The sequence below is a fragment of the Solea senegalensis genome, unplaced genomic scaffold (assembly GCF_019176455.1).
Source record: "Solea senegalensis isolate Sse05_10M unplaced genomic scaffold, IFAPA_SoseM_1 scf7180000014935, whole genome shotgun sequence".
In the NCBI taxonomy this organism is placed as follows: Eukaryota; Metazoa; Chordata; class Actinopteri; order Pleuronectiformes; family Soleidae; genus Solea; species Solea senegalensis.
Window position 1 is genome coordinate 1 of NW_025321174.1, and position 18,275 is coordinate 18,275.

Sequence of the window (18,275 nt, forward strand, 5' to 3'; positions counted from 1 at the left end):
AAAAGAGACAAGTTAAAGCAAGTTTAAAGGTTATTCTCGTAAAATAAATACACATTTTTTATGTTATTTCACTTTGGTAGTAAATCCTAGAAAATAAAATACACATTTTGATTCTATTCACCTGTATAAGACTTTATTTTCCTAATATACAACAGTCATCTAATATCACCACTTCCTTTCAAAATAAGAGCCAAAAACCTGATCACTCTGAGGCAGCTGGAGACACAAATGTCCTCTCACTCACCAGACACTTGTAAGCGTTGCATGTCACTTTGCTCTGTGTGGAATGCAGACTTGTCTCTCTTGGCCTGGCATTGGTAAACCCCGCCATGCGATGAGGTGGCGTGGTGAACTGTAAAGCTGCTGCTGCTGCTGCTGTTGTAAGGAAGCGCAGCTCCATCTTTGTACCAGAGAAACTCCCACCCTGACGAGATCCCAACTTTACATGCAAAGGACACCGACTCTCCGACGTAGACCCTGTCAGCGTTTGGCTCCTGAGTCATCAGAGGTTTGGGCTTTTTCTCTGAAAGACAGAGGGCGAGAGTTTCAGTTTATAATGACACACCATGACCTGCAGCTTTTAAAGGGTTAGGGTTTACATTTTATATATATTCATAAGCCTGCTTAAGTCTACGATAACTTAAGAATATGTTCACGCCTTTATCTCACTGTTATATTGACTGTTTTCCACAGGAAACGCAATTTCATTAACCACTCACTCTCCCACACCAAACCCCATGACACAAACTGACCACACGAGGCAGCAGTAGACCACCAGCTCCTGTGCTCCTGTCCCCCCCATGTTCTTAAAATATCATAGACAGAAGATGGTGGAAGTTTGTGTCAGTCTCCCACACCAAAGCCCATAGAGAAAATCATCGATTTTACATCACAGCACACAGGAGTTGTTGATCCACTGCTGTCTCCATCACTAAGTTCAAATGTGTTGTTTTGTAAATTCAGCATCTTGAATAATTTTTTCAAATTTACCTCAGTGACATAAACTGACCACACGAGGCACCAGCTCCAGTGTCCCTGTGAGCTAAAATCACTGATTTTCTCTATGGGCTTTGGTGTGGGAGAGTGAGTGCTTTATAAAGTTGTGTTTCCTGCAGGAAGAGTCTGTCTAACAGTGAGATAAAGACGTGAACTGTTTCTAAATCATAAAAAAATACACAACAACAGCTGGAAAAGACAAAGTCAGAATCAGTGAACAGAACCAACCTTCAACGATAAGCTTTATGTCGCGACCGAAGCGGCTGTAGAATTCAGGGTTTCTGCCTCTCTTCGCTCTGCATTTATAAGATCCTCCGTTCACCTTCTGCACGGACTCGACTGTGAATGCGACTCCCGTGTTGGCCTGCCGATTGCCGTCTTTGTAATAGATGTACTCCCATCCAGAGGAGACGCCGATGTGGCAGCTGAAGGAGACGGACTCTCCCAAGAACATCACAGCGTAGTCCGGATCCTGTGTCAGTGTGCCAGTGGGTATCTCATCTGAGGACACAGCAAACATGTCGTCAGCGATAACTGCGAAAAGCTCCCCCAGTCCAGTTGGGGTTGCACTCTTATTATAGTTAGAGAAAACAACAATAAAGGAGAACTAGGACTGAATGCAGTCATGATAGGGCCCTCGCGTCACCCATGCAAGTCAGGGAGTGCAGCAGTTCCCTGACCTCACTTTTGAATCTTTGGCAACTTTTCGTCTTTGCGTCTAGCTCATTTACGTAGGGTGCAAATCGCCAAAATGGACGGCAAAATTCAAAATGATCGACTTCCTGTTGAGCCATGGTTTATAACATCTTCAAACCAAGTTTCGGGAAATTCGGTGGAACTCAATGCGTGCTAAAGTCATAGGGCACTTCCTGTTTTGAGGCGAATGGTCGAAATTTGCCAAAACACCGAGGGTTGCCGTGGCCACGCCGTTTTGAATCAGCAAAACAATTGGATAACTTTTCACCTTTGATGTGTCTTGTAACAATTGTTCATGTCAGTACGACAAACACGTTTGGACGAATTTGCTCAAGGTGAAAATTGGACGCCAAAATTAAAAATGGCCGACTTCCTGTTGAGTTAAGGCCATGGTTACAGTCAACTTTTTTTGTTTGTCTTGGTCTATCTTCCTACCTAGTTTCAGCACTTCCTGTTTCGTGGCGAATGGTTGAAATTTGCCAAAACACTGCAGCCACGCCAGTTTCAATCCGCAAAACCTTCTGACAACTTTTCATCTTTGTTGTGTCTTGTTGGCACATTTTTTTTATGTCGGTACGACAAATGCGCTTGGACGAGTTTGCTCATCTTCCCATCAAGTTTTGGTAAATTTGGTGGAACTCAATTTTGCCTCTCTAATAATATTTTGAAGGATAACAATAGGTTTCTCGCATGAATTTGTAACAGGAGCCGTTTCGGCCCATGGTGTTTGTGCTCGGTCCCTAACAAGAAAACACAAGACTGGGGATGCTGGACTCTACACTGAACTGTCCCTTTAAAAGCAAACTCACCATACACTCTGAGAGTTTGTCCAGTGCTGACGTTGCTGTGGACAGACCTGTTCAGCAGGTGTCCCTTACACTTGTACTGTCCTGTGCGACGAACTGACGCAGACTTGATGGACAACGTGGACCCGTCTGAGTCCAGAGACGCGACGCCGTCGGCCTGGACCTTCTGTCCGTCTTTGTACCACGTGTACGTCCAGCCAGAGCTGCCGTCCATCATCCCACAGCTCAGCTTCACGCTCTCCGTGCGAAACACGTCCAACCACTGAGTCGCGTTCATCATCAATGGGACGGGTATTCCTACAGAAAGACAGCAGTATTATTATGTGCCACTGACACTGACGATGGTCGAGTAAGACTACAGATAAATCACTAAATGTTCTCTAAACATAACAGATTCTGAATGTTATGTGGCATAACCACTTTGGAGTTACAGGACACACTGTCATTTTGTGCATCATATAACATTTCTTCTGCCTAAAATCACAGTAATATCACACACAACGACTGTAAAGTCACTGCTAACTGAAAGTAAAATACTGTGCGGCTTAAATATTGGAAAGTTGGTGAATTAAGATAAATAACCCTGGGTTTCTGAAACATGAGTGAGTTTAAAAGTGGTGTTGAAAGAAAGCTTTAGGCAAAATAAATCCAATCCAATCCAAAAAACACAAGCCATACAATAAAAAACAATAAAATCTATTCAAATTATAATATATAAAATAAATAAAAATCAATGTCTCATGAAGTGTCAAGGCCAAAGAGAAAAGGTGGGTTTTAAGGAGGGATTAAAAAAGTTTTGGACCCGAGTTCTGAGCTTCCACTTGGTTTTAGGCACACTCAGGAGCAGCTGATCAGCTGACCTGAGAGAGCGAGCGGGTGAATATGGGTGTAGAAGTTCAGAGAGACAGGGCGGGGCTAGGCAAATAAAAATCATTTTAAAATCGTTCCTGAAGTGTGTGGGCAGCCAGTGGAGTGAGGCTAAAATGGGGGAAATGTGCACAAATGTACATGTGCGGCAGCGTGTTGTACCATCTGACGACAAGAAGGACAATAGAGGACGTGCTAACCCCCACATAAAGTGAATTACAGTAATCCAGCCGAAACATGTTAAAGGCAAACTTTAGGTTAAGGAAAATGACCTTGGTTCTCTGAAACATGACTGAGGTTAAACAGAATGTTGTAGGAGAATTTTAGGTTAAGGAAATAACCCCAGTTATATGAAACACAAATTTGATGAATTGAATGTTAAAGGCAAACTTTAGGTTAAGAAAATTACCTTGGTCCTCTGATACATAAGAAAGCTGAAAGAACTTTAGATTAAGGAAATTACCCCTGTTCTCTGAAACTTAGGTCTTAAATGTAGCGACATTAGCATTAAAGGGGACATATTATGCTAAATCAACTTTTTAACCATTTTAATACTGATATTTGGGACTCTGGAGGCCCTACCAGTCGCCAAAGTGTGGAAAAAGAATACTCAGTCATGTTTTCGTGGTCCCCCTTAGTGTAAGTATAGGCGATGAAACACTCGATGTTAAATTCCCTGCGCTTATGACGGCAGCATGCACATTTCACCACGAAGGTTACCGCCCCACCAGTAAGTTTACTTCGCGAGCTCCACCTTAGCTCCACCTTGTCCCTGCGAGAGTGCAGGCGAGGGAGGAAGAGCGGTATTATGTCAACACGGAGGGACAAGTGTGCTGTTGGTGGCTGCACAGTGGAGCGCAGTGTTTTACAGAGGATTTTATATATGAAGCTAATGTGCCGGATAAAGTCAGCAAACGTGTGTTTGTGTGTTCGCACCGTATACGGTCGCCGTATTTAGTCAGCGGCCGTATTTCACCGACGTACAAACACACACATTTTTAAGAAAAGGTCACACAGAGCTCATAACTGACCATTCTGACACGTCCTAATTAAACATATTTCTTCAGTACGTCCTCCATGACCGGAGCACAGACTCAGTCTGATACAGTCACATACAGCAGCAGTTCATGCAGCGATCAGCGGTGGCGATCAGTGGTGCTGTCCCTAAGTGTTTTTAACTGATTTACAGTTCGGCACTGTTAGGCTCGATCCTTATGTAGGACGTCTCTTCCTGTGACGGCACTCTCGTTGTTTTCTGCGCACGCTGCCATGTTGATATTGTCAGAGAACTAGTGGAGGGAGGGGGAGAGAAATGGAGCTGAGCGAGTGAGCACTGTAAAGAGGACAAATCAGGAACCCCCTGGAAGAAGTGGGTGTGTGTTTGCCTGTGTCTCATTTGCATATAATGGGACCATGCACGAAAACCGAGCGTTCTGAAAGAGGTGGGTTTAGCAGGGTTATTGAACTGCTATGATGCTTCATCTAGGTATTTTGACCTAGACATTTCACAGACCTGTTCATTAGGACACCAGGGAACTATTTTAATGGGGGAAATAGGGTATAATATGTCCCCTTTAGCATTCTGACAACAAGACTTACATAGTTCAGCTTTAATATGTGGCACAACTACTGTGAAGTTATGATAAAAACACAGTAACACAGTAACAGCTATTACTTTTTGTGTCAGATTTTTATGAAATTCACACAAAAATCCAACTATCTTGCAGTTTAAGATAAATAACAACAATAATAATAATAACAATATTTCCTGTGTCCACACCTCGATCTGAGCACGTTTCCCATTTGTTTAGACAACAGAGCAGCGTTTGTGGTGCGCTGTGAGCTGAGCGTGCTGTGAGCTCGCTGTAAGCGTGCTGTGAGCGTTTGAGCTGGCTGCGAGCCGCCCTCCCTGCACCCAGCGTCAACCACAACATCCTGTTTCAACAGAAAACGGAAGCCTATCGCTCTCAGAATGCTGTTTCACTGCCTTGCCACGGCAACAAACCAAAACCCGTTAAGGTTTAATTATCACTTCACTCCAGCTGCCGCACGAAACTGAGAGGCTATGTTGAATAACGCTGTAATAACCCATTTACTAAGTGTTAATTATTGATTTAACTACACACATAATATCATACCTTTATCAGGTTATTTAAGGAATAAATTCAGTATTTATAAAGCTACTAGTAACATCAGTTAACACAGTAGTGCGACGTGATGGTTAATAAATTATTAATTAAAATGACTTAATAACTTACCATCTAATAATCATTGGTAATGTTTAGTAATGCTCCCTTAACATTAACAAAACATAAACAGAGGGTAATAACAGTTAATAACTGCATAATTATAGTTCATTAATGTTTATTCTGTACATTTATGGAGTCATAGTTGAGGCATTAATAAAAGTAAAACAGTGCTTAAGAATCATTTATTGACCATTCTTCATGTTAATTAATGCTCCCTTAATGTTAATAAAACATAAAAAGTTTAATAAGTGCTTAACTAATGCTTATTCTGTACTGTAATTATGTAGCCATAATTAAGGGATAACTCACAAGGAGCATTAATAAAGGTAAAGTATGCTTAAGTAATGCTTAATTATAGTTATGTAATGATTAGAAACCTTTAATAAATGCAGCATTTACTAACTGTACTAACTGTAAGTGATTTATGAAATCATATTTGCGTGTTTGACACAAAATATAGGTAAAGTAGTGCTTAAGTAATGTTTAATTATAGATAAGTAATGATTATTTAGCACTATTATACTTAAATAAAATGTCCCTACCAATGTCGCATTTTAAAACGTGTTAATTTTTCGCATTAATTCATTAGCAGCTTGACCTCACAAGCAGAGTTCAGACCAAAGTTTATGTTACACAAGGAAAGTTTAGCTTATGTCGCTAACACGGAGACAAATTTAGCTCGATTTTAGCCAGCTGAGACAGAAAAATGGCAAAATTCACAATTTATTTTTTGGGGGGGCAAGAATCCACGAATTTAGGGTCCAATATCAGTCCAATAAAGTCATTTTAGATCGTTTTAAATTATGAAACTGTTAACAACACTTTTTGTGCTGAGTCATTTCAAGTTAACAGCATTTTTGCTCTTTAAAAAAGAACAAAACAAAAAAAACTCACTGCGAACTTCTAAAGTCGTTTTGGCGCTGGGGTCCGTCCATGTAGTTCCGCCTCTCACAGCCTTGCACGAGTAATTGTCTCCGTCAGTGAGACGGAGGTGGAGACTGAGGGTTTTGTTGGTGGCAGACATTAGCATCCCTCCGTCTTTGTACCACTGATAGTTCCAGCCAGTGGAGACAATGTCCACACCACACGTCAATTTCACATGTTCTCCAACGTACATGGGGTTAAAGCCTGGGACTCTGCTCACAGTTGACTTTGGTGTGTTTTCTAAAACAGAGTGAAAAGTTATTAACGCTAATTTACTAACAGTATTTTAAATAGAAACATTTTGTTTCCCAAAGATTGTACTGTTTTTGCCAAAGATCGTACTGTGTTTGCCAAAGATCGTACTGTGTTTGCCAAAGATTGTACGTACTGATCGTTTGATCCAAAGATAAGCTGTGTCCCAAAGATCGCATCGGCGTTTGCCAAAGATCGTACTGTTTCCCAAAGATCGTACTGCGTTTGCCAAAGATCGTACTGCGTTTGCTAAAGATCATACTGTGTTTCCCAAAACATTTTGACAAATTACTGTAAATCCTACTTGAGCCAAATATTATGAATGCATGATGGAATCTACTGTATCAACTGTTTTAACAATTAAAAATGGCATTCATACAAATATACTGCTAAATTTCATCACTTTTTTTACAGTTAAAATCTGTATTTATACAGAGTCTACTGCAAAATCAAAGTAATATTACACACATCTACTGTTTTTACAGTTAACATGGCATTCAAACAAAAAATAGTGCTAAATTAGAATTATATTACAATAAAATACTGTATTTTAAAAGGAAATTACTGCTAAAGCAAAGTAACACTACATATATCTAAATTGTATTACACCAAGCTTAAAACTATATTTATATAGGAAATGACTGTGGAATCTGAGTAGTTCAACACTTATCTACTGTTTTTAAATGAAAATGTGTATTTATACAGGAGCTTACTACTAAATCAAGTAATATTACACAATATTAGCACAAAGTTACAGTTAAAAACAGTTTTTGTACAGTAAATCATTGCTAAATTAAAGTGACATATTTATATCAATAATAAAGTAATTTATTGTAAATACAGACACAATAGTTTATTATTAAATCACTGTAACTAATAGCCAGTATTAATGTTGAATGAGCAGTTAAACTAGTCATTTCCAGCTGATGAACCATATTTGACAGATTAATCGTTAACTCGTTAAATCATCATCATCTCACCATAAACAACGACAGTCTGTCCATTGCTGAAGCTGGAGATCACGTTCCTGGACTCCAGGTGAACTTTGCAGGTGTACACTCCAGCGTCAGCATTCGTGACCTCAGTGATGTTGAGAGATGGTTCGCTTACGTCCAGCTGCAACTTCTGTTGTTGTTTGTACCAGGTGTACGACCAATCAGGGCCATGGACTTCACAGAGCAGCTCCACCCTCTCACCTTTGAACACGTTCAGCCATGGAGACAGCAGCTTCAGGGACGGTGTCGGTGGGTCTGAAGAAAAACAAGACAATCAAATATATATCGGGAACTCTGTTTATATACAGTTTTTTGAGTACATATTTTATGACACCGTCATAAACATCCATCCTCTGTCAACCACTTTTATCCTTACTGTTGTAAAATACCTTTTCTTCTGCATGAATTAATACTTTTTCTGTATTTATACTACCTACCTACCAATCCACCGACCTATCCAGTTACCCACTTACCAATCTACCTTCTAAACTACCTACTTTCCCTTCTACCTACCTTCTTGCCCTCCTACCTACCTACCTATCTACATTCTTACTTACCTTACCAATCTATCTATCCATCTATCTATCTATCTATCTATCTATCTATCTATCTATCTATCTATCTATCTATCTATCTATATTGTCTACCTTGCCTGTCTGTCTGTTGGTAGGTAGCTAACTAACTAGCATCTTTCTATCTGTTTATTTAGCAGGAAGCTAGCTAACTTTATCTTTCTATCAATTTCCAGGTAGCTAGGTAACTAGTATATTTCCATCCGTCTAGTTAGCTGGGTAGATAGCTGGTTACTATCTATCTATCCCTGTAAACCACATTAAAGCAGAGACAACTTCCTGTTGATGAGCAGGAACACATTAGTCATGTGTTTCACATGTGTGATGGTGAGGTTTGCTCACCAGAGACCTGCAGAGACGCTGTCTCACTCTCGTCTGTCTCAAATGAGCCTCTCTTTGCTCTGCAGGTGTAGCGTCCGCTGTTAGACAGACCTAAAGAAGCTATAATGTAAGTGTCGGTGTTCGCCGCCTGGACTTCAGCTCCGTTATAGAACCACTTATACTCCCAACTGGAGCCCATGTTGACAGCACAGGTGAAGGTGACTGACTCCCTGACGAACATCCTGTCAAAGTCCGGTCGTCGACTCACGCTTGGCTTTGGCTTCTTTTCTAAACAGACACAACGAAGACAAAAGAACGACACGTCAGATTTTGTGTGGGCATTCTATGAAGATGAAACCAGGTGAAACTCACCATGAACGTTGATGTCCAGTGAGTTACTGTTTTCAGTGGCGACCCCTTTTGTTTTGTGTAGACCTTTGCACACGTAACTTCCCGCGTGTGTCAGTGCGGCCGAGGTGATTGTCAGAACTGATCCGTCCGCAGAGAAAAACGTGTTCATGTCTGGACCTTGAACGTGGCCGTTTTTGTGCCAGGTGATGGTCCAATCAGAGACGCCGCTGATGTTGCAGATGAGCTGCACTCTCTCTGTGGGGAACACATTTGTCCAGGAGGACAGAAGCTGCAGAGACGCTGCAGGAGGCTCTGCAAGACCACATCAGAGTAGATTATTAGATTAGTTTGGATTAGTTAGATCTATCTATCTATATAAAGTTAGTTTTTTTTTATTAATCCCCTTAGGGAAAGTATTCCTCTGCATTTTGACCCATCCTAGTTAGAACTGAGTAGCGCCCGGGGAGCATTGGGGGTTGGGTACCTTGCTCAGGGGTACCCCAGCCCCGGGTGGGGATTTGAACCGGCGACCCTCCGGTTCCAAGTCAAGTTCCCTTTCCACTTGGCCACGGGCTGCCCTAAATATATCTATCTATCTATCTATCTATCTATCTATCTCTAGGTAGCTAGCTAACTAACTAGCATATTTGTTAGTCTGTCTGAAATGCAGTTCAATGAAAACATATTTGACTTATTTTTTACTAGGATCCATGAGAAAGGCAGAAGAAGAAGAAGAAAGAGAGAATTTGTGATGATGTCATTTCACACAAACTAATAATTACACTGAACTTCCTGCCCACACCTACGATGACTTCACAGGCGCTAAGTTTTCTTTCTCGTCAACGCAGACTTTTGAATTTTCATCTACACCATTCATTTATTACCATATTTAAAACATTCAGGAAGTTAATAAACCTTTTGTTTTATTTTTTATTTGAAGAATAATGTGCTTGAAAGTCTCACCATAAACAGTGGTTGAAGGAGGGGCGGTGGTGACTGCAGGAGAGGAAGAAGAAGAGAAAGAATTAAAGAACATTTAAGAACATACACTGAAAAAAAAGAAAATTGTTAAACTTTTAGGTGTTAACAGGGGGCGGCTGTTTGAGACCTCTGACATTAACAACATTAACCTAATTTCAGCTCATTAACTTTAGTTTCAATGAACTTTATTTTGGTGTTTGTCCAACAATTGTCTTTCTTTGATGATGAAAGCTAAGGCTGAACAATTAATCTTTCTCAAATTCTCTGTGACAAAAAAAATCTGTGACAGTCAATATTGACCTAAATATTATGTTGCCACTAAAATTGCAATTGTGTTTGACCAACAATGTTGTTGAGGTCCAATCCACCACAAAAATAAACACATTTGGACAATGTGACTGTGAAATATGAGAAGTATGATTGTAGGAAGTGTCACGACAACAAAGAACTTCTTCATCTTCCTCATGGTTGAACTTCCTACAACAACAACGTGTTCTGAATTTAAAAAGAAGTGTCACAAATAAAACTGTGTGTAACTGCTTTTAAAACATTAAAAAAAATCCTCACCATTTTGATCCTGAGCTGCAGCACGAGCAATGAAATCTGTCAAATCACGAAATCACAACAATTCAGCACGGGAACAGATAAAATCAATGTTTTTTCATGAAAAATAAACAAAAATAAATCAAACAAACTTACACAGGAGAGCGAGGACGTTAATGAGATACATTTTCCATTGAGCTGCACATCTGAGCTGCTCACTCTACTCCTGTGTGAAAGAAACACATGATGGGCGTGTTTGGCACATTCAAATCTAAATTCAGCTCTCTCTCTATGGCTCTCTCTGTGTGCTGCTTTCATGTTAAGGCGACAGGAAGTCTCTGACTTGAATTCAAAGTGCTGATTTGTGCTGAACGTGACCGACACTTTAGGGAATTGAAACAGTTGTTTTTGTTTCAGAACATTTTAAGACAACGACGGTGACACTAAGTCTGATTTCACTCATTTTTAGTTAAAATCATAGTTGCACAGTTTTATACCTGTGCACACTTGTGTGTGTGTGTTGTGGCTTTGAAAGCATCAGCGGAAACTGCAGGTTTTTTTCTACACAAAGCCCACGTGTAACAAACTTGCTAATAACCAAAAACTTCACAGAGACTTCGTAGGAGTCAGAAATGTCAAAACCATTCTCTCTAGACATGCAAATGGAAGAAAAACTACTATTAAAACTATTTACTCTCTAAGACCCATACACCTATGTATATACTGTATGTACATATGTATGTATATATGTATATATATATATATATATATATATATATATATATATATATATATATACATATAGATATTGTAGGAGCCACTTTTGAGTTAGTGTCTTGTGCAAGTTTTATTTTTGACCACAAGAGTGCGGTACCTTTTTCTTTTGTTTGCTTGACACAGCAGCAGCACAGCTCCCTGAAATTAAGTGTAATTAGTTTAAGTTGGATGGTGGTGGGCACACAGTTCTTACCGACTCCAGGGGAAAGCCAGGAAACTTTTGTTTGCCACAATCCACATCAACTACATGAGACTTTTTGTTAATAACCAACCTTCCACAACCTTTTTTCCTTTTCATTTTTCTTCTGAACTTGAGTAAAGTTCTTCCTCCAACCACCATCAGGTGACAAATAAGTTTTTATTTTTGGATAGTCACCACATATTTATATATATATATACATATATATATATGTATATATATGTTTTTGGCAACTAACAAACCAAATTCAACCACTAAAACTAACTTTTCTGTTCAAGAATTAAAAAGTTAATAACTATAATTTGAAATCTTATTCAAAAAATAATAGTCATGTGCTTTACTATCTTCTTGGGTAGTTGGGAATGCTGAGTCAGTATTTCGAGCGTAAGTGTCACAATTTTCAAAATTATTGTTGTGAGTCAGCATTTTGAACTGTAGCATTGCAGTTTTCTGAAAATACGATATTTAAATACTAAATTTAGGGCTACATATGAATTATTCTGGAGACAAAATTAAAAAAAAAATCTGAATTGTGAGAAGAAAAAAATAATCTGACTTTAATCTCAGAATTAAACAGATTCAGGAATTTTTTTTTTTCTTCACATTTGGCCCTAATCCTATTCCGTAACTCCCGATGTCATATATTACAGTTGCTGATATTAAACAATACCAGCAGATGTCGTTCTGTGCACTTTACTGTGCGTAGCTGACGCTAATAAAATCCCCTTTCTATTGATTAGTATAATTTAACATTAATCTAACATAATAAACTCACGGTTCACCTGGGATTTTTTCCGATTTGTCAACGCTCACTCGGATGTGACGTCACTCCCAGTTCCGACCTCCGAATTCCGACGATGGCTGCCGCTCCCGTGAACAGTAATAACAACCAGAAAAACTCTTACTCTGACACTTTATTGTGCTCCTGTCTTGTGTTAAATCAGTCGTACGCACAATGCCGTGTAAGGCCGTTATCCGCCGACTCGTCGCTGCGCTGTTTTTCGTGCGCAAAATACTGCGCGGAGCGTTGTTATCGTCTGGCGTTGCTAACATTGCTAACAGCGACTAAACCCAGAGATGGTTTGAAACGCTTCTCATTCGTCACTGAACCGTTTTAAGTTAGATATTTATGATGAGTTTTTGTGAGAGTGTGAATCAAAATGAACTCTTAATGAGTGTGAAATAGATTGTAAGCGCTCGTGTTGTTTGCTAGTTCTGGGCTTAGTGTTAAGGGTTATTTTAGTTATTGAGGTTTCTGTTGTTTTGGTTTAATTTTTACTGCACAGTTAAAACTGCAGTGACATTTTTATTCTATTCCCTCCGTAACACTAACGAACTGTCAAACTAGTTTGTTTTTGTGGAGAAATACTATAAACAATGTGTAATTATGAGTGTAATGCACATACATATCCTTAATGTTTTCACTTACCATGTTTTAAGGTAAGTTTTCACTTACCTTAAAACATATTAATATTTATTCCACTTTTATTCTTGTGTTTTTAATTGGTATTTTTCACGCTTTGGTTTGTTTCATGAATTTGTTTTTTTTTTATAATGTGTGTTCTTAATGCTGTGTGTCTGTAAGGCTTTTATTTTGTAAAGCACTTTGGTCACCTGTGGGTTAAAAAGGCAAATAAATAAAAATAAACCAGGTATTATACTGGAATGAAAGGTAATAACAGTTGCATGTAGTCCAGATCTTAAACAGTATTTTATTTTGGAGTGTATTTGTCATTTTCACACATCTTAAGAGAAAACTCGAGAAACGACCTGTGTGCATTTTTATATCCCCATATATAAGGATATAGCCTATTAATATCCAGATATTATGGAAAAAAAAATCACATGATTTTGACATTTTTGAGTAAAAAAAAGGTAATTGGATTAACTAACTCTGTGCACTATCATGTCTATAAAGTTGATAACCTGTGTTATTTGTTCTTTTTAGTTTACCTTGACATGGATATGAAAATGTTTGTGGATCCTCAGAGGAAAACACCGTTCCCTGGTCCTCTGTACCAACACGCTGTGGACCCCACCGTCTTCTACAGTGACAAAAACCTGTCAGTACCAGTCAATCTGATAGAGCTCGGTGAGTTGAACAACAATACAGCTTAAACATGATTTTACGTGAGATTCTGAAGAATAATGTTTCCATGTTTCAGACTTTAAATGTGAGAACATCGGGCCAGAGAGCCGCTCGTCACCGGCGCCCAGCCCTTCGTCCCCACCCACCAACGACGGCTTCACCAAGGACCACACGCTGTTCCTCATCGACCTGATGCGGCAGCACGTCACAAGCGACGGCGACAGTCTGCCGCGAACCCTGCAGGACCTCAACGCGCGCCTCAAGACGGCAAAGCCCAAGAAGAAGATGCTGTGGAGCGAGGCGGCGCAGAAGCTCGGGGAACACTTCCACCTCTGCTTCTGTCCCGAGAAGGTGGCCAGGAAGTGGAACACGCTCATGGAGGCGTACAAGAAGGTAAAGGACAACAGCCGGACGCCAGGGAAGGCGACCACGCGCTTCCAGTTTTTGGCCGAGATGGACGACCTGCTGGGAGTGCGGCACGACGTGGTCTTCCCCGTCATCGGCTCGTCTGAGGGGTTGGAGGTGCGCAGGGAGGCGCTGGGGAAAATGAGCAGCAGCAGCAGCAGCACAGCAGCAGTTTCAGAGACTTCGAGCGCCCTGACAAAGGGGTTAGGAGGAGGAACACCGCCGCCTCCGACCGCACACATACCCCACAAACGCAGAAGGGTGGATGACGAGGTGATGGAGTTCCTGCAGCAATCAGAAGCAGCGAGTCAGCGGCGCCACGAGGAGACGATTGCACAGCTGAGGTCAGCACAGCAGGGCTTTGAGACGCTGATGAACAAGCTGTTGGACAAACTGTGATTTGTCGTGGTTCACTTTTCTGACTGTAAATAACAACACATTTTTTACACATATATTATTTTTTCTGTTTTATATATATACTTGTATGTTTATTGCTCTTGTTTGATTGCAATTATTAATCGATTGCTAAATGATTCAAAACATGTTTTATAATCAATTCTTTATATAATTAAAATAAGTGAACTGATTTTTCAGCTTCTGAAATGTGAGTATTTTCTGGTTTTCTTTGCTCCACATAACAAAGAAGTCATTAAAAGTGAATATGTTAAGACATCTGAGAACATCAACAACAACAAAGAGCAACTTTTGTCAATATTTAGTGACATTTTATGGACCAAACTATTCAGGGCTGCGGCTATTTTTTTGATTATTAATTGACTGCTAAATTAATCGCCAACTATTTTCTTAAGTTTCTTAAAATAAGTTATCTGATTTTTCCAGCTTCTTAAATGTGAGTATTTTCTGGTTTTCTTTGCTCCGTATTAACAGAGAAATCATTAAAACTGAATCATTTTAGTTTGTGGACAAAAACAAAGACATTTGAGACACAATGATCGACATTTTTCAAACCTTTTAAGGACCAAACTAAATTAGTCGAAGATGAAAATAACCGTTCGTGGCAGCCCTCGTTCTAATAAAGGTTTGTATTCATCAGTCCAGACTGTTTTCCTTTAATTACTTCACTGTGGTGCTGTAAAATAATAATAAAAGCAGTTAATTAAGAGAGAAAATTACACAGCACTCCTTGTCCGTACACAGATTTATCGATTGGGTAGAATAATCAGCCAATTTCTTTTACAAATTATTACAATTATCAAATTTCTGTTGCTCAGTCACTTAAGCTCAGGTTTTGATGATAAACGCTTTACCTAATGTTACAGATAAACATTAATCTTGTGGACGATCATAAATTAGTCCACTAGATGGCGCCATGTGCTCACTCACAACAGCACTAGAGTGAGTGTATCACAATATAGCATTTTGCAAATAACCCTTAATATATAGAACTTTTTATACTTATAAAACTTAAACAGCACAAGCAGCTCAGACGTATTCTTGTATTCTTCATCCTTTCACAGCGAGGGAAGCCAGACTTTGCAGACTTTACTAAACGACAACCCGTTTAGTACAGTGCTTGTTTCTTTTGCCGTTTTCTATTTGGAATAGCACCAAAATAATCAGCCCCGCCCTCTACTGTTCCATTCTGGTACCCTGATCTTTGGGGCGTCAGAGTAAAATGGTACAGTACAGTCAGGGTGGAGAGAAAAACGTCACTCCCTTGCGACTGGTGTGAACATCCCATGGATTCTGAGGCAGTTTTAAATAGCAATCTACCACTAAGAAGGAAAAGAAGTGTTGCGTTGTTGTCACACCAGTAGGACATCACGCTCCAGAGCCATGGGGCACAGCCTGACCCAGGACTTTACCGTTCCAAACCCGGTCCGTACCCCGACGGAACCACAGCTTCACAGATCAAACAGTAAGACAAATGATCTCTTCATTTTCGTCCCCCTGCCTCGGGCAGCCCTGTGGATGCTCCTGGCATATTTCCAAAGTCCCATTACACATGTTGTGTAGGAAGCACGCTGCCATGACGGTCATCACCACAGCGTCAATGCGGGTGTTCCTCAGATCCCGAAGGCGCCTCCACTTGCACTTCAGGCGTCCGAAAGCTTCCTCGGCCACCGCCATCCCGCGGCCAATCCTGCAGTTCCTCAGCTCGTCCGCTTCAGTCAGATTCTCGCTCTCGCTCCGAGGACTGACGACAAACGGGAAGCCGTGTCCCGTGTAGGCGCCGTCTCCCAGCAGCCTGTACTCACCCATCTTCTCCTGCCAGCCATCGTAGAAGCTGGACGCCCTCAGCATCGTGGTGTCGTCAACTCTGCCTGGTGGTCCCGCAAAGATGTCGAGGAAGCGCCCCCTGTCGTCTACGATCCCCTGCAGGAGGACAGAGTAGTAGGACTTGCAGTTCATGTAGTCTCCTCCTCTCACAGGCGGCCTCTGCACTCGAATGTGACACCCGTCGATCGCACCGATGACGTCGCGGAGGCCGCAGAGGCGGTGGAACGCGGCCGCAGACGCTGCTTTTTCACAAGCATCTGGCCACGAGACAAAGGTCGGGCCCAACGTGCACACGGTGTTCAGCACCTCCGAGATCACCCTGTGCGCCGTCGACTGCGACACCTCGAACGTCTCTGACATCTCTTTGAAGCTGCTCTGGTTGGACATGTACCACAAGAACATGAGGACCTTTTTTGTGACGGGAACGGGAGCCAGACCCTGGCAGTGCTCCTTCTCCAGTCCGCTCACCTGCAGCTTCATCGCCAGATACTCAAACTGCGGCTTGGAGACTCGGAAGTGGCGAGAAAACGTGCGCTCATCCATGTTCTGCATCTCCTCCCACGCAGTCCCAGTCTTCAGGATGACCTGCTGCCTTGACCGCAGTATCGTGGATATGAGTATCCTGTGTGAGTGAAAAGGAGATGTTACATTTGAATAGTAACGACACAGTTTCAGCAAAGAACTGAGCTGATACAGTTTCACGTAGCTGTTGCTATGACGTCTACGTGCCTACTTTGAGGAGGAACTGTGAATTCATGGAAAATGACATGAATGATACCAAACCGAGTGGAGTCAAGCCGTGCCGAGTCATGCTGGAACTGTACAGTGGAACAGCTCCATAAAATACACAACGTCACTTGCTCTACGTCTTACACCAGTGTTAGATGGGTCAATATTCTAAATTTCTTTAAATCTTTAATTGGTTAAGTCATAAGTTGTTGCTTAAAGATTATATCAACGACATGATGTTTCAGGAACACTCAGTGAGTCTTAGAACTAACAATTCCAAAACTTATAACTGGACTACAGGGTGGAAACGTTGAACATTGGGCACACATTCAGATGATCTACTGCTACTGTGGCTTCATATCCCCATAAATCATATAAATATATTGGGATAAAGCATAGAAATATCCAGCCTTATAGAAAGATTGATTTGATTTATATTGTGACATATATTGGTATTTAATGTATATAGTCTGCCCCAGTATGGAACACTCTAAAAACTGTTTCCTCTGTGAATCTCTTAGGAAAGTTAAAACCACTTTATTTATGTTATTGATGTAAAAAAATGTTTTACTTCTCTGCAAAACACATTTTCACTTAACTAACATGTTTTCTTATATACACCTTACTGTATTTAGGGACTGTTTAATTGTTAGATTAACCCCATACATCATTTATTTTATTTATATTTAAACACAGGTGGTACTTTTGGTACATACAATACTGAGTTTGTACTTGTTTATTTTTGTTCAAGACAATAAAGTTAAAAAAAAGTAATAAAATGTGTTAAAAAACTAAAAACATTTAGGGTCAAGCTAGCTCTGGGAGAGTTAGTCAGTGCAGCACAGATGAAGTTGTTAGTTTGGAGTGAAAGTTTCTATCTTAATTGTTATTTTCGGTACATTTATTTTTAAAAGAATATAAAACAGCACATGTCACATTTAATAAATAAGCCTGTTTTGGTAAGTGTTCGCCGACCGTCACGTCGCAGTGTTTTGGCAACGAAATGACGAATAAAACGCTGTTCTGACACGTAAAAAAAAATACGCTTAATACTAAGAAAATACCTTCTGCGTCTTTCATCCTCCTCGGAGTTTTTCTTCAGGTGCAGAGAATATTTGTCTAAAAGTTGTTTGTACTCCGAAAGAGCGACGACCAAGAAGACTTTCTTGCTAGCGTCCATGTTTGCTTTGCTTCCGCCTTCTCAGCTGGTCCACTCGGATGTGATGTCACTGCCACTTCCGACGTGTCCGAGTTCCGCCTCTTTTTCCCTTTTTTTTTTTTA

At 40.5% G+C, this 18,275-nt stretch overlaps 3 protein-coding genes across 4 annotated transcripts; 1 reads left to right on the forward strand and 2 right to left on the reverse strand.

Moving 5' to 3' along the window:
* Nucleotides 1-219: 219 nt before the first annotated feature.
* On the reverse strand, nucleotides 220-10,809 carry LOC122761726 (hemicentin-1-like). Its single transcript, XM_044016974.1, has 10 exons — nucleotides 10,710-10,809; nucleotides 10,578-10,613; nucleotides 9,993-10,025; nucleotides 9,051-9,341; nucleotides 8,700-8,966; nucleotides 7,771-8,040; nucleotides 6,509-6,778; nucleotides 2,502-2,795; nucleotides 1,225-1,497; nucleotides 220-523 (listed from the first exon to the last, which is right to left on the reverse strand). Exons 1-10 carry the CDS (start codon nucleotides 10,738-10,740, stop codon nucleotides 237-239), a joined length of 2,052 nt encoding a protein of 683 aa, XP_043872909.1. The 5' UTR covers nucleotides 10,741-10,809; the 3' UTR covers nucleotides 220-236.
* Nucleotides 10,810-12,358: 1,549 nt separating this feature from the next.
* LOC122761725 lies at nucleotides 12,359-14,572 on the forward strand. 2 transcript variants are annotated; one of them, XM_044016973.1, is made up of 3 exons: nucleotides 12,359-12,408; nucleotides 13,478-13,621; nucleotides 13,695-14,572. In XM_044016973.1, exons 1-3 carry the CDS (start codon nucleotides 12,387-12,389, stop codon nucleotides 14,420-14,422), a joined length of 894 nt encoding a protein of 297 aa, XP_043872908.1. In that variant the 5' UTR covers nucleotides 12,359-12,386; the 3' UTR covers nucleotides 14,423-14,572. The 2 variants fall into 2 exon arrangements, with proteins under 2 accessions (XP_043872908.1, XP_043872907.1); XM_044016972.1 differs by lacking the exon at nucleotides 12,359-12,408 and having other exon boundaries at nucleotides 13,136-13,621.
* A 505-nt stretch (nucleotides 14,573-15,077) lies between these two features.
* Nucleotides 15,078-18,198, reverse strand: LOC122761724 (protein ALP1-like). The gene is made up of 2 exons (XM_044016970.1): nucleotides 18,058-18,198; nucleotides 15,078-16,886 (listed from the first exon to the last, which is right to left on the reverse strand). Exons 1-2 carry the CDS (start codon nucleotides 18,171-18,173, stop codon nucleotides 15,896-15,898), a joined length of 1,107 nt encoding a protein of 368 aa, XP_043872905.1. The 5' UTR covers nucleotides 18,174-18,198; the 3' UTR covers nucleotides 15,078-15,895.
* Between the last annotated feature and the right edge of the window lie 77 nt (nucleotides 18,199-18,275).